Genomic DNA, 23,831 nt, shown 5'->3' with positions numbered 1-23,831 from the left:
GAGCAAAATAAACTTTCTGTTGCAGATACAGCAGAAGTTTAGTTTAAAAAAATCTCTATTTTGCTTACCGTTCCATGTCATTTTTACTAATTTTATTTATTTTGTTGTCAGTCTACTGATTGTTTCCAACTGCCCTACATTAAAAAAGGCAAATTGTTCTATGAATTCACCATTAACTACACAATTTTCTTTCTAAAATTTTGACTATTGATTATCTCAGTCTTATTATTTATTTGAAACTTACTGTATTTTGTACTTCCATTCTTTGTTGAAGTTTATCAACACTGTAGGAAAATTCCGTCATCAAAAATGTGGCAGTACTGGCATTTTCCATTAACACTAATTGCTACTCCTTTTCCTCTCCTGAAACCCAGCTTGTTCTTTTGCTGAAGTAAAATCCAACTGCCCTCTCCCCCTCACCTTTTCTATGTACAGTCATTACACATCTAACCTATTACTATCTTCTTTGAATGTCATAAATTGATTTTATGATTACTAAGTATGTAAAAATTAGACGTGTCAGGTAAGTATTGTAAGATAGTCCATACGCATAATAAGCAGTGGAGGATGTCAGAAAATATAAATATTACTAATAAATAAAATTATACTGTCATATGCATGTAGTAGTAATAAATTATACCTGTCCATTCTGCACCATGTTTTTCCAACAATCACGCAACGACTGGTATTCATAAGACTTCTTCTTCATATAGTCCATTCTCTCCTTCCCAGACATTCCTTCTGGATAAACATTTAATATATGCTTCCACACAACTTTCCTGTAAAGGCAAAAATTCATAGTCCACATAAGTAACTATCTTCCTGACTAATAACAGCTATTCCCTCTCTAGATACAGAAACACCACTAGAAAATTACTGCATAACTTACTCAAAAGCTGGAAAGTACAAGCTTTAACAGAAGGTTTATCTTATGAAATAGCTACAACAGTCACTGGAGTAATGGTAAATTTTACTTTATTTCTTCTCAATATGTATGAGTCAAATTAAGAGGTGAATACAATCTCTTGGTCAGCATAATGTGCATTATAATGGAAGTTGAAGAGCCCATATTGGTATCTTCTTCCAACATATTTGTCTAGAAACATTAACACATGAAGATTCTCATCTACATAATAAACAGGTAGAAGGGGACCTGGGAGAAGATCACTTTGGGTTCCACATAAATCTAGAAACAGGAAAAGCAATACTTACCTTAGGAGATAAAGAGTGAAGTAAAAACCACATTTATATTTTTTGTAAATTCAAAAGAAAGTAAGTTTTGGACAATGTTGAATTGAATACACTCTTTGGTATTTTGAAATTATCATGGATAACATAAAGGAGGGGGGGGGGGGGGGGGGGAAGCTAGCTGCAACTTACATAAGAAGCAGATTACTGTTATATGAGTAACAAGACATGAAAGAGAGGCAGTAGTTCAGACTGGAATGAAGCTATCCCCATTTTATTCAATCTGTACATTAATCAAGCAGGACAGGAAACCAACGAGAAATTTTGAGAGGGAATTAAAATCCAGAGAGAAGAAATAAAAAAATTTAAGTTTGCCAATAACATCGTAATTATGTCAGGAACTGAAATGATCTTGGAAGATCAGCTGAATGGAATGTATAGTGCCTTGAAATGAAGTTATAAGACAAACATAAAAGTAAAACAGGACTAATGGAGAGTAATCAAATTAAATTATGTGATGCTGAGGGAATAAGACAAGAAATTAGAAACTAAAAATCGTAGATATGTTTTTCTGTTTGGACAGAAAAATAACTGGCAATGGTTGAAGTAAAGAGGGCATAAAATGCAGACAGCAAGAGAAGGGTTTCTGAAAACGAGAAATTTGTTAACACTGGATATAAATTTAAGTGTTAGAAAGTTTTTCCTGCAAGTATTTATATAGGGTATAGCCTTTTATGGAAATGAAATGTGGATGATAAAGAGTTCAGTGAAGCAGAAAACAGAATGTGGTGCTACCAATTACATGGGTAGATTGGATAACTAATGAAGAGGTACTGAATTGAAATGAGAAAACAAATTTATGGGTGTCAGTTGACTAAAAGAAGGGTCTGCTTAATGGGACACATGCATCAAAGATTAGTTAATTTGGTAATGGATAGAATGGGAGAGGGGTTTAGTCTTCTTGAGGAAGACCAAGGCTTGACTGTAGTGACCAGGTTCAAGTGGGTGTAGGCTGCAGTAATTATGCAGAGGTGAAGAGACTTGCACACATTATACTAGTGTGGAGAGATGCATCTAACAAATTTCTGGACTGAGGACCACAATAACATCACTTTATAATACATGTTCAAACTATTATTCTACACAAGAAATGTCACTTGTATCCTGGGTACTGTCACATATTTGGGATTTCCTCTTTGAGAACTGCTCGACAGGTTCAGAGAAGAAAAGGATCACCTAACTGAAGATTACCACCCAGTTTCCATGAGTGTGTCCATAAGCATAGAAGAGCAGAATAGGTCATGAGAGGAGAATAATAAAATCACCATAAGATAACTGTCCTGCAAAATTTAGTTTGAACCACCAAAAATGGAAGGAATCATTTCTACAGAACTTAGACAACAAAGATTATTAGATCGTCTCAGGCTAATCGATAGATATGCATAACAGTCTGTCTAAAGGACTAATGGCTGGCAGAGTTCAGAAACAGAAGGTTTGAGATTCTTGATGCGCTCAAAGTAACTGATGGAAGTAATATGGACAACACTATTACTTCTCTACTTGGCAAATAGTTGCAATTCATCTACTAATAAAGCTATGATAATTATGACAAATAAGAAGAGATAGATATTATTGAAGAAAAGAGTCACATTAAACATGGGTCTAGGCATTGTGGTTTACTTTCATCAGAGGTGGTAGGCCAATACATATTTCTCATACATCTCTCGTCAACAAGTTATTGCAGGGTTTCCATCATCTGATGGACAAAGAAATCATAAATGTTCAGATTTTGTTTATCTGCTGGGTAAATTTATCAAAAAGTCTGAAGGGTACTCCGGGAATAGCAGAAGATGAGAAATCTAGAAAAAACCAAAACCAAGGAAAATTTCAGAAATATTGCAATTTGCTTCAGGGCTGATAATGAAGAATAAAAATTTAGTCATAAAAGGGAGAACATTTGAGCTGTTACTTTCACAACCCCCTTCTTCTTCAGTACGCCATATATTAAACAGAAAGCATACACTGAAAAGAATTTAATTTCACAGAATTTTTTCCAAGATGCATAGAGCAAGATAGAACGCTGATTTCATACATCTACATTTATATCTACAAATATACTCTGCAAAACACCATGTGGTGTTTGGCAGAGGGTACCATGTACAACTACTATTCATTTCCTTTCCTGTTTCACTTACAAGTGGAGGGAGGGAAAAATGACTGTCTATGTGCCTCCATGAGCGCCCTAATTTCTCTTCTCCTGTGCCCATGGACCTCTGGCAATAGAATTATTCTGCAGTTACCTGCAAAATGCCTGTTGTCTAAATTATCTTAATGGTATAAATATCTCAATAGTGTTCTGTGAAAAGAATGCCATCTTCCCTCCAGGGATTCCCATCTGAGTTCACAAAGCATCTCTGTAACAGCTGTGCATTGATCAAACCCACTGATACCGAATCTAGCAGCATGGCTCTAGATTGCTTTGATGTCTTCCTTCAATCTAGTGTGGTGGGAATTCCAAACACTTAAGCTGTACTCAAGAATGGGTTGCACAAGTATTTTATATGCAGTCTCCCTTGTAGGTAAGCTACACTTTTCTAAAACTCTCTCACTAAACCAAAGTCAATCTGTGACAAAGCAAGCTGGTAAAATTTCAATTCCCCTCTTGTTTTGCCATATCTGCCTCCTTAAATTCGTTTTGTTAGTTTTAACTATTTACCATTAGCATAAGTGAATATTATCTGCATTTCCATAAAAGAGAAAGGTTAGCCTGCAGTTTTAAAGAATATAACACCAGATCTAATTTCATGCTTAGTTTTATGTATGTAATTAATTTTCTAATTTATTTTGACTATTCCTAGTTAGTTTCTTTCCACATATGGCGAAATCAGTAATTGTTTCATAATAAATTGTATTGTTGACATATAAACAAATATAAATTCTGTACTAATTATGAACATTTGGAAGACAAAATACTAGTAATCTTAAAGTATCTATTTGGCTCTACTTGAAAACATGTTAATCGAATGAGTTAAGTTTTAATTGCAATTCCTGTAGTTAACTTTTAACAATGTTTCCGCCATCCACCTAACCTTTGTAACCTCTTGGTTCGTCCCTATGAAATCCCCAAACCACCTTCCCTACCCTCTGGCTCCTACCCTTGTAACCGCTCCCCAGTGTAAGGCCTGTCCCATGCACCCTCCCACCACCACCTACTCCAGTCCTGTAACCCGTAAGTTGTACACGAGCAGAGGCAGAGCCACATGTGAAAGCACCCACGTGATTTACCAACTGACATGCCTACACTGTGAAGCGATCTATGTGGGAATGACCAGCAACAAACTGCCCATTCGCATGAACGGACACAGGCAGACAGTGTTTGTTGGTAATGAGGATCACCCTGTGGCTAAACATGCCTTGGTGCACGGCCAGCACATCTTGGCACAGTGTTACACCGTCCGCGTTATCTGGAAACTTCCCACTGACACCAACCTATCAGAACTCCGGAGATGGGAACTTGCCCTTCAATATATTCTCTCCTCCCGTTACCCACCAGGCCTCAACCTCCACTAATTTCAATTTGCCGCCCCTCGTACCTCATCTGTCATTCAACAACATCTTTGCCCCTGTACATCCGCATCGACTGTCATCTCTACCCAAGCTCTTTGCATTTACATGTCTGCCTGTGTCTGTATATGTGTGGATGGATATGTGTGTGTGCGGGCGAGTGTATACCTGTCCTTTTTTCCCCCTAAGGTAAGTCTTTCCGCTCCCGGGATTGGAATGACTCCTTACCCTCTCCCTTAAAACCCACATCATTTTGTCTTTCCCTCTCCTTCCCTCTTTCCTGATGAAGCAACCTAGGGTTGCAAAAGTTTGAAATTTGTTTGTGTGTTTTTTATTGTCTCCTGTCAACATACCAATGCTTTCGTTAGGTAAGTTACAGCATCTTTGTTTTTAGATATATGTTTCTCACGTGGAATGTTTCCCTCTATTATATATATATGAGAGAGAGAGAGAGAGAGAGAGAGAGAGAGAGAGAGAGAGAGAGAGAGAGCAGTCCTTTCACTCTTCCTAGAGCTCTCATGATGATATCCTAGTCTCTGATGAACACACACACACTCGAAGACAATGTACTGGGCTCTATTACCTAAGAAGTCTTTGAGCCACTCACATATCTCGGAAATTTAACATAAGCAAACGAATGTTTACCTTATGGTAAATGTCATCCATAGTTACAATGTAGAGCTACTTATGACAAACATCACAGTGCCAGGCATCTCAGAGAAACATTGTTAAGAATTATCTGATGCAACCCTGCACGTTCATAGAGGTGAAATTCTGAGAGAGTGCTGTGATATTTACTACTCGTAATATTAATGAACTTGTAAAATATTCACAATAAGGCAATCCTGTGTGCTACACAGTTGTTTTCTGTGAGTCAGTGTTTATATAGCATCTTGCACTTTTCATTTTGTAGCTCTGATTATTAATATCACCTACAGCATCATTTAAAGACACTACAGCTAGACCCTCCCTCCAGCTTCCCCCCTCCCCTCCTCTCCCCTCTGCTATCAGGTGAAGAGTTGCTGGGTTCCCATTAGAAGGTTGGGTGTGAACGACACACAGGAAGTGGCTACTAGAGTAGTAGAGTATGTGTAGCATGCATAAAGTTTTTTCTTTTTCTTTCTTTCTTTCTTTTTTTTTTTTTTATAGATTAAAGAAACTCATACCTGAGGTCAGAGACAAACTGTGCATCAAAATCAAAGTTACATCAGCCACAATCATTTCAGAGAATGCTCACCCTTTCAGACTGAATATAGGAAAGGTTAATATGACATCAGTAATCTGTAGGATCATCCAAGGAGAGATCCAGAATTAACAGCGATTACTGAAAGTTATAATGCTCAAATAGTGTTAGGAACAGAAAACTGGTTGAAACCAGAAGTAAAGAGCAACAAAATCCTAAGTCAAAATTGGAATTTTTATTCATAAGGCTAGGTTAGTCATGTCAGGAGCTGTAGCGGTAAAATATTTCAGAGAAGACTTACAGAATATTGTTAGTGATTTTCCCAATCATGCTACAGTAATAGGAGGCGACTACAGTGTCCCATTTAGAGTCATACTATCAAAACAGGTGCCAGAGACAGGGATTTTTGAAACATTATTCTGAATGTCTTGTCCGAAAATTACTTTGAGCATATAATTAGAGAACCAAATTGTGAAGGTTATGTCTTAGATCATCTAGTACAAATAGACCTGAACTTATTGAATCAGTTAACTTAGAGGTAGGCATTGGTGATCATAGGGCTGTGAAACCAATTATAACTAAGGGTTTTACAAGGAATGTTAAGAAAGGTAGGAGAATATTTTTGCTCAGCGTGGCTGACAGGAAACAAATTGCACAGTATCTGAGTAGGGAGAATCATATATTTGGCACTGAGGATCAAGATTTGTAACACAGATGGGAAAAATACGAAGAATTGCCTTAGACAAGTGTGTTCTGAGCAAGGCCATAAGGCATATGAAAGACCCACCGTGGTTTGACATCCATGTTAGAAAACATAAGTAAACTAAGACAGGTTCATCACAGATTCAAGAGAAGTCAAATGAAAGCTGAACTATGTGAAGAATGAGTGTAAGAAGAGCAGCCAGAGAAGTGTTCAATACTACTAACAAAGTGTGTCACAAATACAATTTGTAGTAAAGAAGTAACAAGTGAGATCATTAAGCCTAATGCAGAAGTTTTATTTCATGTGTTGTTGTTGTGGTCTTCAGTCCTGAGACTGGTTTGATGCAGCTCTCCATGCTACTCTATCCTGTGCAAGCTTCTTCATCTCTCAGTACATACTGCAGCCTACATCCTTCTGAACCTGCTTAGTGTATTCATCTCTTTGTCTCCCTCTACGATTTTTACCCTCCACGCTGCCCTCCAATACTAAATTGGTGATCCCTCGATGTCTCAGAACATGTCCTACCAACCGATCCCTTCTTCTAGTCAAGCTGTGCCATGAGCTCCTCTTCTCTCCAATTCTATTCACTACCTCCTCATTAGTTATGTGATCTACCCATCTAACCTCAGCATTCTTCTGTAGCACATTTCGAAAGCTACTATTCTTCTTGTCCAAACTATTTATCGTCCACGTTTCACTTCCATACATGTCTACACTCCATACAAATACTTTCAGAAACGACTTCCTGACACTTAAATCTATACTCGATGTTAACAAATTTCTCTTGTCCAGAAACGCTTTCCTTGCCATTGCCAGTCTACATTTTATATCCTCTCTATGTCAGTCATCATCAGTTATTTTGCTCCCCAAATAGCAAAACTCAATTACTACTTAAAGCATCTCATTTCCTAATCTAATTCCCTCAGCATCACCCGATTTAATTGGACTACATTCCATTATCCTCGTTTTGCTTTTGTTGATGTTCATCTTATATCATCCTTTCAAGACACTGTCCATTCCATTCAGCTGCTCTTCCAGGTCATTTGCTGTCTCTGACAGAATTACAACGTCATCGGCGAACCTCAAAGTTTTTATTTCTTCTATATGGATTTTAATTCCTACTTTGAATTTTTCTTTTGTTTCCTTTACTGCTAACTCAATATACAGATTGAATAAAATCGGGGATAGGCTACACCCCTGTCTCACTCCCTTCCCAACCACTGCTTCCCTTTCATGTCCCTCAACCCTTATAACTGCCATCTGGTTTCTGCACAAATTGTAAATAGCCTTTTGCTCCCTGTATTTTACCCCTGCCACGTTCAGAATTTGAAAGAGAGTATTCCAGTCAACATTGTCAAAAGCTTTCTCCAAGTCTACACATGCTAGAAATGTAGGTTTGCCTTTCATTAATCTATTTTCTAAGATAAGTCGTGGGTTAGTATTGCCTCATGTGTCCCAACATTTCTACGGAATCCAAACTGGTCTTCCCCAAGGTCAGCTTCTACCAGTTTTTTATTTGTCTGTAAACAATGTGTGTTAGTATTTTGCAGCTGTGGCTTATTAAACTGATAGTTCGGTAATTTTCACATCTGTCATCACCTGCTTTCTTTGGGATTGGAATTATTATATTCTTCTTGAAGTCTGAGGGTATTTCGCCTGTCTCATACAACTTGCTCACTAGATGGTAGAGTTTTGTTAGGCCTGGTTCTCCCAAGGCTGTCAGCAGTTCTAATGGAATGTTGTCTCCTCCTGGGGCCCTGTTTCGACTTAGGTCTTTCAGTGCTCTGTCAAACTCTTCACACAGTATCTTAGAACTGGGTTTCCATCTGAGCTCTTGATAGTCATGCAAGTGGTTCTCTTTTCTCCAAAGGTCTCCTTAATTTTGCTGTAGTCAGTATCTATCTTACCCCTAGTCATATGTGCCTCCACATCCTTACATTTGTCCTCTAGCCATCCCTGCTTAGTCATTTTGCACTTCCTGTCGATCTCATTTTTGAGACATTTGTATTCCTTTTTGCCTGCTTCATTTACTGCATTTTTGTGTTTTCTCCTTTCATCAATTAAATTCAATATCTCTTCTGTTACCCGAGGATTTCTATTAGCCCTCATCTTTTTACTTACTTGATCCTCTACTGCCTTCACTATTTCATCTCTCAAAGCTACCCATTCTTCTTCTACTGTATTTCTTTCCCCCATTCTTGTCAATCATTCCCTAATGCTCTGTCTGAAACTCTCCACAACATTTGGTTCTTTCAGTTTATCCAGGTCCCATCTCCTTAAATTCCCACCTTTTTGCAGCTTCTTCAGTTTTAATTTACAGTTTATAACCAATACATTGTGGTCAGAGTCCACATCTGCCCCTGAAATGTCTTACAATTTAAAACCTGGTTCCTAAATCTCTGTCTTACCATTATATAATCTATCTGATACCTTTTAGTATATCCAGGATTCTTCCATGTATACAACCTTCTTTTGTGATTCTTGAACCAAGTGTTAGCTATGATTAAGTTATGCTCTGTGCAAAATTCTACCAGACGGCTTCCTCTTTCATTTCTTAGCCCCAATCCATATTCACCTACTATGTTTCCTTCTCTTACTTTTGCAAGTGGTGAAAGTGCCGCCCTACCACACTATACCGCGTAAGGTTCTATAAACAATTCTTCAGTTATTTAAGAAACCAGAAAGGTAACAACCAGTACAATGGTCTGGAACCTAGCTAAAACATTAAATGCATGCTTCTTCTCAACGAAGTTGAACAAACTGTACCAACAACCAAATGTAGACATCTGTACCAACAACCAAACGTAGACATCTGTACCAACAACCAAATGTAGACATCTGTACCATGCCAAATGCCGAACAGTTACCTTAGTGTTATCAAAATTGCCACGTGTCACTATTGCTACAATCAGAGTAATGGATTTTGGTTGAAAATTTTTATCACAATTGTTTTTATTCTTCAAACCTGCAAACAACCATCTAGGCTTTCTGTTGCAAAACTCCTGACGGGCACATTTTTTATTATACGCCAGTTGCATAACAATGGTTCACTTCAAAATTTAAGATTTTTGTTGACATAGGATTGTTTTACTACTAGAAAAGGTAAGAAACACTGAAGGAAATGTTGGTTATGCATGGTTTTGGTTGCATTAAATTCCATATTGTTTGCACATCTCAAAGTACATTAACATTGTGTTGTAATACAATAGGAATCAGATGTAATAAAGATAGACTCTGTCTGGGTAAATTTTTATGTTTATACAAATACTTTTGCTACAGCCTGTCTTCAGATGTGAACAACTTTCCTTATAGTTCAGTATGGTAAACTTAACAGATTCTTCACCTTGCTGATACATTGCAATTCACAGTGATTAGGTATGATTTGCTTTATGATATTTTATTTTTTTTATTTGAGTACAGCCACTATATGATCAGGTTTATATTATAGTGCCATCTCCTCCTGTTTCAGATATGGACCTGACAATGGCCCATAAGAAAGGTCAAAACTGATAATCCAAATAAACCAAAAAAGTGACCCAGTTGGAGTCTGTATTTCTGCATGATACTGAAAATAGTTGCAGCATCCACAGACACATCTACATTTCATAAACTATTTTTTTAATATCATTTGAGACATTTCACAGTTTAATCTCTAATTCTTAGGTACTTTCAGTCTATAGTTGGTCTACAATATCTGCATAGGTGTCCATTTGAGTGATGACATAGTGTTACATCAGGATGCTGCCACTACCTTTTAGTTTCATACTATCTGTACATACTCTCAGTTGTTAGCTATGGAATTCTTTTATGAGGAACAAATGCATAAAATACGAAGACAATTTTCAGACTAGAGAAAAGGGCTGCAAGAAATTAAGATTATACAATAAATTTCTTGAAGAGATTACAGAGATTATTAAAACGATTTTATTTAACCCTCTAACCATGGGTGATCTTCCTACTTTTTTGTATAAAATCACAAGACATTTTTATTCAATAGTACAAATAGTAGTTAGGATAGGATTATGGAAATACAAGAAGAGAACTGAAAACTTACTTTAGAGTTTATTTTTAAGTGACATTTAATGCAAATGATATGGGAAACACTAAAATTGCATAACATTATGAAATAAGAATAAGCTTATTGATAAACTTTCTAAGTGTTATGTATCTTAAATCGTGTTCAATACACATCAGAATGTATATGTGTAAGTATGTGAGAGAGACTGCAGAATGTGTAAAATGTAACTCTTGCTGTTTCAGACGGCAAAATACTTCCTACGACATTCCAGAGTAAAAGAGTTGACAGGAAAATAGCAGCTTGCTATGATCCAGAGAAACAGAAAAGTATCTGACAAGAAAATTATGACTTCTAATATGCGAACAGAGCAGAAGTTATGTGCAACACAATAATCACAGGCCCCATGAAATTGTCCGAAAAGAGCTGAATGTACATGTTCTCATTGCCCATGACTGGAGGGTTAAACAGACAGTGAAAAGTACTTATCAAGCAACAACTTTTACGTAGTGAAGGATTACTTAGATATTACAGAACAGGAGTTTGACAAAAACTGTAACAATTTTCACCAATTTTTTCTCAAAAATCGTACACTAAAGCTTTTTGTTGTGTGGTAATAATATCTTATCCTTTATATATGCTTAGTATCTCACTCATTATGGACGGATGTTGACTCAGTTTATCAGGCAAGGAAAATGAAGTTGCAGTCTACAAAGTGGAAACCAATCACCACCACCACCACCACCACCACCACCACCATCACCTTCTTCTTCTTCATGGCCTGATTTCAGGAGGTTGTGTAGTGTGTGCAGGAGTGATTGGTGTTGAGACATGAATGAAAGTGTAGCACTAGATTTTTACATCAAGAAATGACTTCTTTGGAAGAATGTCTAAACAAAACAATATTGTGCACTAGGACTAAATGAAGATGATGTGCTATTTTAAGCAGATTGGCCTTTTGTTAGGAAGGATGGAGGCTTTAATTCCCATTCTGCCATTCTGATTCATGTTTTCTGTGTTTTCTCTAATTACTTGAAAAAAATGCTGGTAAGGTTGCTACTACAAAGCCATGGTCAACTACCTGCCCCAACCTTGTGAAATTTTTTATTTGCGCACAAGACTTACGTAAGTGGTGTTTTTGCACTATTTGTAAAAATTAAAAATGAGCTTCAACATACAACCTATTTTGGAGGACTTTAATTTTTTCTGATTATGAAATGAATATTTACATTTGGTCCACACATCAGATATACCAATAATTCTACATCTAATCATAATTGCGTAATTTGTATCTTGCCAGTCAACACCTTTCATATTAAAGCTATGGATAACTTCAATTTCATTCAACATCAGTGCTACACAAATTGGTTATTATGTAATATGATTATGCAATACCCTGCTCATAAAATATTCACATTTAGTGACAAAAGCCAGGTATGAAGGTTGTGAAGGCAATGGATGAAGGAAGTGGAGGGGGGAAAACAGAGATGCACAGATACCGACAGAAGGTGAGGGTTACATCTATGCAGCAGTGATGTGAAATTATGTGGAAAAAGAAGCAGTAATTAGGATCTGAACAAGAGCACATGAACTACTGTTGAATATGTAAAACAAGTCATTTGCAACTGAAATAATCATTTACTACAAAAATGAAAAACTGAATTCAAATAATAATTAATTCATCCTTGAAAAACATCAGTTCATTTGATGAAAAATCACGCACAAACAATATCATATAATTCTTCACACAGACGTACCTCAAGCTTGGTTCTATACCGCCAAGGTAGATGACTGTACGTAGTTCACGGGTCTGGATAACCTGCCCTATTGGGTCAAGAAATTTGCGAAATTCAGCGTCTGTCAATGGGGGCCTTGGTGGAGTGTTCAGGAATGCTGGTTGTTGATCTTCAACTAAATTTAAAGCACGTTGCACCATATTAAATGTTCTTTCCACTTGGTTCATTATTATGCCTGGTAGCCTGTTTTGCAATTTTGTTTCTGAGAGAGCAACACGATTAGTGTCAGCTGACCCAGGGGTCTCCCATTCATCTGAACTTTCCTCAAATGGTTTCATATCCACTTGAAGTACCAAGCATGGTTCAGAGGCACTGTAAATGACAAGCCACACAGTGAAATTATGGACTTAGAGCTATCATACGTGCAGTCAACATGCAAATGATCTAAATAAATAAAATAATTATTATGTTAGGAAATTCCTTGGTGAAATATAAAAAATTAAGAAGTACACTCTCTCTCTCTCTCTCTCTCTCTCTCTCTCTCTCTCTCTCTCCCACCCCCTGTACAGTGACTGTGTTCCCTGGATGACTGCATCATATCAGCACTACACTGCCTCACAACTTAGAAAGGATTTGTGACAGGTTGAGTGGGTGGAGAAAGGAGGCCAATAGCTATAGCAGGTGGGAGGGTTTGGGAAGTGTGACTAACAGGGGGGGGAGGGGGAGGGGAGGAGGGGAGGGAGGAAGAGGCAGCATGCACATGGATAAAAATGTGGCACATTGTGCAGAGTGTACCACTGGCATGGAGAAATGGATCTGGACGAAGGAGGGTACACAACAAAGGAGGGGGGATACTGAGGAGAGGAGGGTGTGAGTGTAGGGTAAGGGCTGTTAAGCCTGTGGGGCAGGAGTGAAGGCTGAGATGGGGCAAGGCCTGCGAGAGATTGAGGCCAGGATGATCACAGTCTCTATGGATGTGTTGCAAGGATTATTCCAATCTATGGAATTCAGATAAAATGGTGTTGGGGGGAAGGATCCAGATGGCACAGGTAGTGAAACGAGCATTCTTCAGTAGTTTTTCTGTCATGGCTGCTCTTGCGTGCAGTTTGGCAGTGACCATCAATAATTTGGGTGGACAGATGATTTGTATAAAATGTTGTGGGCAGACACTCACAGAGAGAGAGAGAGAGAGAGAGAGAGAGAGAGAGAGAGAGAGAGAGAGAGGGGGGGGGGAGGGGGGAGGGAGGGAGGGAGGGAGGGAGGGAGGGAGGGAGGGAGGGAGGGAGGGAGGGAGGCAGATACAACGCAAGAGCAACGGAAGGAAGAAAGAACAAAAAAGGATGTCAAGATGACTGAATGAGAGAATATGTGGCAAGAGGTCAAAGGTAATTTAAGGAAATTGGCAGGGATCTATGTCAGTGTACTATGTGAAGAGCTAAGTACATGAAAAGTGGGTCACAAAAAAGGAAAGGAGCAGTGGAGTTGGTGGGATAGGATAAGTAAGAGTTTCTGCTCCCATGCATAAGCTATTTTATGCCCTTTAGACCAACTTTTATGTCTGTTTCAATGGGGTTTCAGTTGGAACATGTTTTTACATGGTGTAGCTATCACCCATGGCAAGGCAAGGAGGAAGTAAGGATACATTCCCACTCTCTGGCAACATCTGTTACTTCAGATTCAAGTGCTATGGGTCACAGGCTCAGCCATGACATGTTCCCACATCACAATATTTGGAGAACACAAACAGATAGGCCAGGATTGCTTGAAAATGTTCTACATGCATTTAAGCAAATAAATTAACAAACATCACACAGCCTTAAAGAAAAAATCAACTTTAAACAAGAAAGCTGAAGAAAGATATTGGATCTAAAGCTACCTGAACATGAATGAAGGTAGCAGCTTTCAGCCATCCCTATTTTTAGTAGCTGATATAGTAATATGTAAACTATGGAATGTGTGGTATTTAGGCCTCATTCATAATTTACTTTTATTTTCCTTAACTCTTTGTTTGTGCACTGATCTTGGGGAGGAGAGGGGATGGAGGCCTCAAGATGACTCAAGTTATGCCACTAATCTCCAGTATATATTCAGCACTCATTTGACATGTGTGCATTTGTGGTTGCTGGAAGACCTGATAGGGCTAATGTGTACCATAAGGTAATTCTGCAGTTTCTTTTGTTGCCAGAACTGATATGAGATAATATACAGCAAATTTCTTTTATCAGCATGTGTTCATGGCCCTGAATCTTACAACATTGTAAAAAATCTCATGCTTTGAGGTGCCAATTAGAGTTCCATAGTCATGATATTTATTCCCCCCCCCGGGAAAAAATCCAAAGCAACAAGTGTACAGTTTGAATAGTTCCTATAACGTGATGCTACTGTTAGATAAATTAGGAAGCACTGATCAAGCTCTAGGTGAAGACGATTAGAACTATGGAAAATCGAGGATGGAATATGAACAATATTCAAAAAGATAGATTGTTATTCAACACACAGAGGCGACAATGAGCTGCAGACAGGCACAACTGACAAACTGCTATATATCTGAGTTTCCGGTCAAAAGGCATTCTTCTAAAGTTGAAAGCAAACACACACACAAACACACAAGCACAACTCACATTTGCATGATCATTGTCTCTGGCTATTGAGGTCAGCAATGTGCCTGATGGGAGAAGCAATTTGTGGATGGTTGAGGTAAGGAGGAAGCTGGGGCAGTGAGGGGAAGGTACAGCAGGGTAGGGGAGGGGGAATGTGTAGTTTTGCTTACAGGAGAACACAGGGGTAAGCTTTTAGGTGCAGTCACGAGGTTTAAGGGAGGGGAAGAAGTCAGTGGGAGGGGGTCATGCAAAGGGGAGTAGGAAAGAAGAGAAGTAGAGCACAGGAAAGAAATCTAGTGGGCACGCTGGTGGAATACAAGGCTGTGTAGTGATGCAGCGTGAGCAGGGAAGGGGCTAGGCAGTTGAAGGATGGGGACTAGTGAAGGTTGAGGCCAGAGGGTTCCACAAATGCAGGATATATTGCAGGTAGAGTTCCCATCTGTGCAAATCATAAAAGATGGCCTTGGTAGAAAGGATTCAGATGGCACATTCTGCAAAGCAGCCATTGAAGTGAATCACAATGTGTTGGGCAGCACATTCACCAACTAGCTGGTCATCTGTCTCTTGGTCACTGTTTGTTAGTGGCCATTCATGTGGACAGACAGTTCGATCACATGATTGCTTTTGAGGCAGTCCTGCATATAAGGGAACAGGTTATGCCAGTGACCGGACTGGAGTAGGTGGTGATAGGAAGATGCATGGGGCAGGTCTTGCATCTACATCTGTTGCAGGGATATGAGCCATGAGGCATGGACAAGAATATTGCATAAGTTTGGTTTGTGGCAGAATACCACTGTGGGAGGGAGGGATCAGGAGGAGGAGGGGAAGGTCTTTAAGATGTCCAGCATGACTGAATATGGGTGTGGGGCAAAAGGTAAGGTCTTTGCAAAAGACTATTACTTCTGTGGGACTAAGGATTTTGGAGGAAAAGATCATGGCTGTGTTTCAAAACTGCTTGGGTTCTGAATTCTGTATTGTGATGGGAGTGAGTTTCTGAGGGTGTGATAAGTGTGGTACATCTGCGAGGCAGGGTTTGTCAGCTATGCGTGGATGTGGGGAAAGCTTGGAGGCTGTTGTACAGGGTGTCTGATATGTCACTCCCTATTTTTAAAGAGAGAGAATTTCTTTATTTGTAAACCATTTCCCCCAATGAACCAATAACCTTGACATTGGTGGGGAGGCGTGCATGCCTCAGCGATACAGATAGCCGTACCGTAGGTGCAACGGCAATGGAGGGGTATCTGTTGAGAGGCACAAATGGCTCTAAGCACTATGGGCCTTAATATCTGAGGTCATTAGTCCCCTAGACTTACTTAAACCTCACTAACCTAAGGACATCACACACAACCATGGCCAAGGCAGGATTCGAACCTGCAACCGTAGCAGCAGTGCGGTTACAGACTGAAGCGCCTAGAACCACTCAGCCTGTTGAGAGGCCAGGCATACGAGTGGTTCCTGAAGAGAGGCAGCAGCCTTTTCAGTAGTTGCAGGGGCAACAGTCTGGATGACTGACTGACCTGGCCTTGTAACATTAACCAAAATGGCCTTCTTGTGCTGGTACTGAAATAGGCTGAAAGCAAGGGTAAACTACAGCTGCTTTTTTTCCTGAGGGCTTGCAGCTTTACTGTACGGTTAAATGATGATGGCATCTTCTTGGGTAAAATATTCCGGAGGTAAAATAGTCCTCTTTTCAGATCTCTGGGCGGGGACGACTCAGGACAACGTCATTATCAGGAGAAAGAAAACTGGCATTCTACAGATCAGAGCATGGAATCTAAGATCCTTTAATCAGGCAGGTAGGTTACAAAATTTAAAAAGGGAAATAGATAGGTTAAAGTCAGATGTGGTGGGAATTAATGAAGTATGGTGGCAGGAGGAACAAGACTTTTGGTCAGGTGAATACAGGGTTATAAATACAAAATCAAATAGGGGTAATGGAGAAGTAGGTTTAATAGTGAATAAAAAAATAGGATCGAGGGTAACCTACTACACACAGCATAGTGAACACATTATTGTAGCCAAGATAGACATGAAGCCCACGCCTACCACAGTAGTACAACCTTATATGCCAACTAGCTCTGCAGATGATGAACAGATTGAAGAAATGTATGATAAGATAAAAGAAAGTTTTCAGACAGTGAAGGGAGACAAAAATTTATTAGTCATGAGAGACTGGAATTCAATAGTAGGAAAAGGAAAAGTAGCAGGTGAATATGGAATGGAGGTAAGGAATGAAAGAAGAAGCCACCTGGTAGAATTTTGCACAAAGCGTAACTCAATAATACTTGGTTTAAGAATCATGAAAGAATGTTGAACACATGGAAGAGGCCTGGAGACAGATAGATTATATAATGGTAAGACAGAGGTTTAGGAACCAGTTCAAATTGTAAAATATTTGCAGGGGCAGATGTGGAAACTGACCACAATTTATTGGTTATGAACTGTAGACTAAAACTGAATAACTGCAAAAACATAGGAATTTAAGGAGATGGGTCCTGGATAAACTGAAAGAACCAATTGTTGTGGAGAGTTTCAGACAAAGCATTAGGGAATAATTGACAGGAACAGGAGAAGGAAATACAGTAGAAGAAGAATGGGTAGCTTTGAGAGATGAAATAGTGAAGGCAGCAGAGGATCAAGTACGTAAAAAGACGAGGGATAGTAGAAATCCTTGAGTAACAGAAGGGATGAAAGGAGAAAATATAAAAATGCAGTAAATGAAACAGGGAAAAAGGAATACTAACGTCTCAAAAATGAGATCGACAGGAAGTGCAAAAAGTCCAAGCAAGGATGGCTACAGAAAAAATGTAAGGATGTAGATGCATATATCACTAGGGGTCAGACACATACTGCCTAAAGGAAAATTAAAGGGACCTTTGGAGAAAAGAGAACCACTTGTATGAATATCAAGAGCTCAGATAGAAACCAACTCTAAGCAAAGAAGGGAAAGCAGAGAGGTGGGAGTATATAAAGGGTCTATACAAGGGTGATGTACTTGAGGGTAATATTACAGAAATGGAAGAGAATGTAGGTAAAGATGGAATGGGAGATATGATAGTGTGTGAAGAATTTGACAGAGCACTGAAAGACCTACGTCGAAACAAGGCCCTGGGAGTAGGACTACTGATAGTCTTGGGAGAGCCAGCCCTGACAAAACTCTTCCATCTGGTGAGCAAGATGTACGAGACAGCTGAAATACCCTCAGACAACAAAAAGGTGAAGACTATTTTTTATTTTTGTGTGTTTTTTATCCTCCACCATGGAGCCTTGCACCTTCCACCTGTGCCGATACAGAATTTTTTTTTTTTTTTATCACTTGCCAGAACCATTCCAAAATAGTGCTTCCTGTGTTATTACTTAACTCATGGGATTCCCCCTGCCCCAAAGGGTCATACCATCACATAACCACTCTCTGGCTGTAGATCCCACTTCCACAATGACTTCTATCTGTTCAGCCTTCATCAAACTAGTCCTGCAAATTCATGTCAATCAGCCCCAAACTCCCTTGCAACACCACCTCTACATCTGTAAAATTCCTCTGTTCTGCTATTCCAAATCCCTGAATCCCATATTTCACATAGAAACTCTTGCCCTCCAGGAACTAAAGCAGCATGCACACTTCCACCTCAATAGCTTCTCCAACCCGTTGACCTCCTACATCTGTCTTGGACTCGCACTATCCACCTCCTAGAACAGCTTCCAAACTTCCCCCACATCCACTCATAGCTGACAAACCCTACCTCGCAGACCAACCACATTATCACACTACCATTCAGAATCCAGAACATAAGTAGACCTGAAACATAGCCATGAACCTTCCCTATAAAAGCCTTAGTCCCACAGAAGTAACAGTCCTTTGGAAAGCCCTTACCTTTTGCCCCACACCCAAATTCTATATGCTGAACTTCTTAAAGACCTTCCCTCCTCCTCACAGACCCTACAATGGAAACACGTTTTCACCACAAACCCTACCAACAACACTCAACCCACCCAAAGCTACTGTTGAACCTTGTCTGACACACTTCACTCCTCCATCCTACTGTGATCCACACCCAATGCTTGCAAATTGCCCCCTGTTCACATTCGAGAATTAGTTAACCTCAAACCTTGCATCATCATTTCCCAAATATCTCAGCATGGAAACTAACCTTCCATCTGCAGAAAGAACCACAAACCATCATCTAAAAACTGATCCTGATCTTATAATCTCGAGTGCTGAAAAAGGCTTCCTCACTATGGTTTTCAACAACAGGAATCACCTGGTGGAGGGACACTGCCATCTGTCAGATTCATCCACTTACAAACCTTTCCACAGTGACTTCATTCCAGAAATCCAACAGGATTTCAAGTCCTCCTCCAAATCCTTAGAACCATCCCAGAATCCCCCCTCCCCCCCCCTCTCTCTCTCTCCCCCCCCCCCCCTCCCTCTCCCTCCCCCCTCTCCAACCTCTCCTCGTACTACTATTTTCTATATGCCTCCTGAAGTTCAGGAAACAAACCACCCAGGATGCCCCATTGTGGCCGGTTACTGTGCCCCCCCCCCAGAGAGAATCAGTGCTCTCATGGAGAAACACCTATCCTCACATAAAAAATGTATAAATCATTTTTACACGGCCCCCTGCTCATTACAGTTGATGCCACCTCTTTCTACACTACAATTACTAATTCCCATGGCCTTGCTGCTATTGAATACTACCTCTCCCAATGCCTAATTGACCCCAAACCTACTATCTCCTTGCTGGTCACAATGACCAACTATATCCTCACCCACAATTACTTCACCTTTGAAGGTACCACCTATAACAAATCTGTGGTACGACAATTGACACAGGCATGGTACCACCCTATCCAACCTATGCATGGGCCACCTAGAGGATTCCTTCCTAATTACCAGACTCTGGTTCAGATTCACTGACATATTTGTGGTCTGGAATAAAGGTGAGGCCACCCTATCCAAAGTCTACCAGAAACTCAACATGTTCTCTCCTATTTGCTTCACCTGGTCCTCCTAAACCCAACAAGCCTTTCTTTAATGTTGAACTCCACCTCAAAGATAGCTACATCAGTACTGCCATCCATATCACACCAACCAACCACCAGCAACACCTCCACTTGGACAGTAGCCACCCATTCCATACCAAGAAGTCCCTTCCACACAGTCTAACCACCCATGACCATTGTACTTGTAGTGATGAGCAGCCCCTCTCCAAATATATCAAGGGTCTAACTGAGGCCTTCACAGGCTGAAATTACCCTCCCACCCTTGTATAGAATCAGAAAGCCTTAGCCTCCAGTCACCTACCACCTCCGAAATTTCCACCATTCAGCCACAAGTGAGTACTCTCCTCATGACTCAGTATCACCCAGCACTGGAGCAACTGAATCACATTGTCCGCCATGGTTTCAACTACATCTGATTGTGCCCTGAAATGTGGGATATATTACCCACTATCCTTCTCAAACCTCCCACAGTGGTAATCTGCCATCCACTGAATCTACATAATATCCTTTTCTATCAATACTCCACACCTGTTCCCAACCCCATGCGTCATGGTTCACATCCCTGCAATAGACCTAGATGCCAGCCCTGTCCCACAGATCCTCCTACCACCACCTAATCCCGTCTGGTCACAGGCATCACCTATCATATCAGTGGTAGGTCTAACTGTGAAAGCAGTCATGTGATCTACAAAGTAAGCTGCATCCTCTGTGCTATCTTCTACATGAGCACGACAACCAACAATCCATCTGTCCACATGAATGGCCATTGACAAACTGCGGCCAAGACACAGATGGACCAGCCAATTGCTGAACATTCTGTCAAACACAACATGCTGGATTTCAATGACTGCTTCACAGTCTGTGCCATATGAATCTTTCCTATCAAGACCACATTTTCTGAATTGTGCAGATGGGACCTCTCCCTAAAATATATCCCACATTCCCACAACCCCATGGCCTCAATCTTTCCTAGTTCGTGTCCTTCATCCACCTATCCCCTTCCCTGCTCCCAGTTCAGCACTACACAGCCTTCTAGTTCACCAAAACTCTCATTACTTTTTTCCCTCTTCCACTCTCTCCACTCCCTTCCCCCATCCCCTCCCTCAAACCTTCCAACTGCACCTATCAGCTCTACCCTGTCCCTGCCACATCTCTGCATGCTCCCCCAAGTAACAATACACCACTTCTCACCCCCTACCCTACTATCCCTCCACTGCCCTACCCCAGCCTCCTCCTTACTTGCAAAACCACAAGTTGCTTCTCCCAACAGGCACTGTTGCTGTTCACAGTCTGGCCTCATCAGCCAACGACAAGAAGGCCTTTTGACCAAAAGATCAAGTGTATAGCAGTCCTTTTGTTGTGTCTGACTCATTGTCACCTCTACATGGTGAGTAGTAAACTACCCTTCTCACAGTATTGTCAAAGATGTACAACAGGTTTTCGAGGAATGAGACCAGAGCAAGGATTCAGATGGTCGTTTGTCTTTCAATTCTCTTGACTCACATGATGAAGTCAGCCTTTATTTGTCACTTTAGATGACATGGAGATTAACACTAACAGCTGTCAATGGAACATAGTCCCCAGGTGATTGTGAAATACAAAATTAAGTTTATTACATTATAACAGTGTACAAAACCTCAGTGAGGACAAGATACACATTTTAAAAATGTAACAAGTATCAAAGATCTATAGCCTGACAAAAAAAAATTGTGATAGATTCCAGTGGAAGAAGATCAATGCTGACACCATCCAGCCAGCCACATTTGACAAGACACTGCACATACCAGTGGAACAAGCAACACACTGAGTACGTGGCACTTGAGAAAGAACTAAGAAGGGTTGGTGGCCAATCATACCATTTGACTCCCTGAATCATCAATCACAAAGTTATTTTAAATGAAATATAACAAACTTTGCAGTTCACCGAACATCTTTGAGAGCAATGCCTCAGCATCCTACTTGTGTGGTAAACCAAAAGCCATGGTATTGAAACTTTTACGATCATAATGAGCAGATACTACTTTGTATCTCTACTAGCATCTTCAAGGTTTTATAACAGACTGATGAGAAAGGAGAAAACAGAAAAATTATCATCTTTGTCATTTTTAATAAATTTTTCAAAATTTCATCAAAAGTTTTTGCAAGGTTTACTCTCCTGGAGCTGTTGAAAAACTAGATTTTCTGAGAAGTTATCCCCTTAGTACAATATTTATCATTGGACTCTCAAAATTATGTGATAACAACTTATACATTGCCTGACTATTATATTTTCTACGAACATAACTTGAAAATATATGCTGGTAAATAACAAGCAGGACTGCCATTTGAAGTCAGCAGTTCACCTATTGTGGTTAGAAAGCTCTCTGCAACATAGGTCAACACAGATGGTAATCTAAGTATGAACAATTAGTTCTCATATGTCGCACTGCTAGAAGAAATGTTTGACAAGAACCTCAGCATCGTTGTAATATTGAAAATAACATATTATAAATTTCTACAGCTTTCAGCAATGTCAAAGACCAGAATGTAAAACTGAGCACTTTTGATTTCCCTTAACACTGAAAAACCCACACAAGTCTTCATCTCTCATGAAAGAAAAAAAAGTCACACTCATTTGTACAATGTGTAATTATGTTATGATTAATAATGATAGGGAGAAAACAAACAAAATTATAATACTGTGTACCACAACAAAAACAAAAATGCAGTTGATGATAATCACCAGATGTGTGAAATGTAGTGTTAACAGGAGATAGCCCTTGGTTGGCTTTGATTTCATGCGTAATGCAGATGGAATAAATGCACAATTTTTCCCTAGAAAGGATATAAAACTTGAGAGATAGTGACATTGTCAAAAGAAATTTGGTGAGAAGTTGGTGAAAGTTCTTGTAATTCATTATCAGTAGCAGAATGTCAAAATGAGAAAATTCGTAATACCAAAATACTTCAGCTAACTCTAGCCAAGCCTATTCCACATAAATGTGAAATCAATAATAACCAAGAAGTTTCAAAAAATCATGAATGAAAACCAACTCAAAGAAAATACTGAGGGTATCATAGATGAAAGTTTAGATAAATCAGAAATAAATTCAAACAATGAAAAAGTTCCAGCAGGATCTAGTTGGTAAAGACATGATACATGGCAAACAATGAGGAAGAGCTGAAGCTCTAAATTCTGTAACTGATAGACTAAAACAGAAAATACTTTACAAGCATTCAAAATTGGAAAGTCATCAAGAACTAGTTGTCAATTTTTCGACATTTATTTATGCCTTAAACTGTTATTTGTGAAACACATTTTAAAAACTATCTCACAAGTCTGAATTGTTACCAAATATTTTCTAGTTTCTATTCTTGTCTTCAGTGAGTTGCCTACCCTTTTCTGAATCTGCCAGCAAAATTTATAATATATGCCACTGATACAGGCAACAAATAATTCTGCCCAAAGGGAATTTTAACTCTGTGGTGGACTTTATACAAAGAACAAACCATTACTTGTAATTCAGAAAATTTGAGTTTTTATAGTTTGAATAATATACACAATTAACTCACTAATATATGCTCCATCTTAGTTACTGCATCCCAACTATTAACAAATTGTACATTTATGCAATAAACAACAAACAAGTCCTCTCAGGTATTTGCCCATCACCAAGCACTTTTCATAACGTGAGTTCTGAACTAATATTTTTTTCATTACTAAGCTAGATCCTGCTACAATAGGTTTTCTACGTTACCTTACTACAGACAACACTACTGAAGTTTCAGTGCCATTATTTGTGATGGTTAGATGAGAATAAATTTCTGCATGCATCGGCTCACAAGGAATATTGGGTGGACC

At 39.4% G+C, this 23,831-nt stretch overlaps 1 protein-coding gene across 1 annotated transcript in view; it reads right to left on the bottom strand.

Annotated features, from left to right (window-relative positions):
- The window catches only part of LOC124596413, a 100,777-nt gene that overhangs the window by 46,045 nt on the left and 30,901 nt on the right, over window positions 1–23,831 (bottom strand). Inside the window, exons 4-5 of the mRNA XM_047135543.1 lie at window positions 12,411–12,761; window positions 641–779 (exon numbers count right to left, since the gene is read on the bottom strand). Coding sequence (XP_046991499.1) covers window positions 641–779; window positions 12,411–12,761 — 490 coding nt within the window. The remainder of the gene's footprint in view (window positions 1–640; window positions 780–12,410; window positions 12,762–23,831) is intronic.

The sequence above is a fragment of the Schistocerca americana genome, chromosome 2 (assembly GCF_021461395.2).
Source record: "Schistocerca americana isolate TAMUIC-IGC-003095 chromosome 2, iqSchAmer2.1, whole genome shotgun sequence".
Lineage (NCBI taxonomy): Eukaryota > Metazoa > Arthropoda > Insecta > Orthoptera > Acrididae > Schistocerca > Schistocerca americana.
Note: the sequence above shows the minus strand (reverse complement) of the source record. Positions and strands in the feature narration are given on the sequence as shown.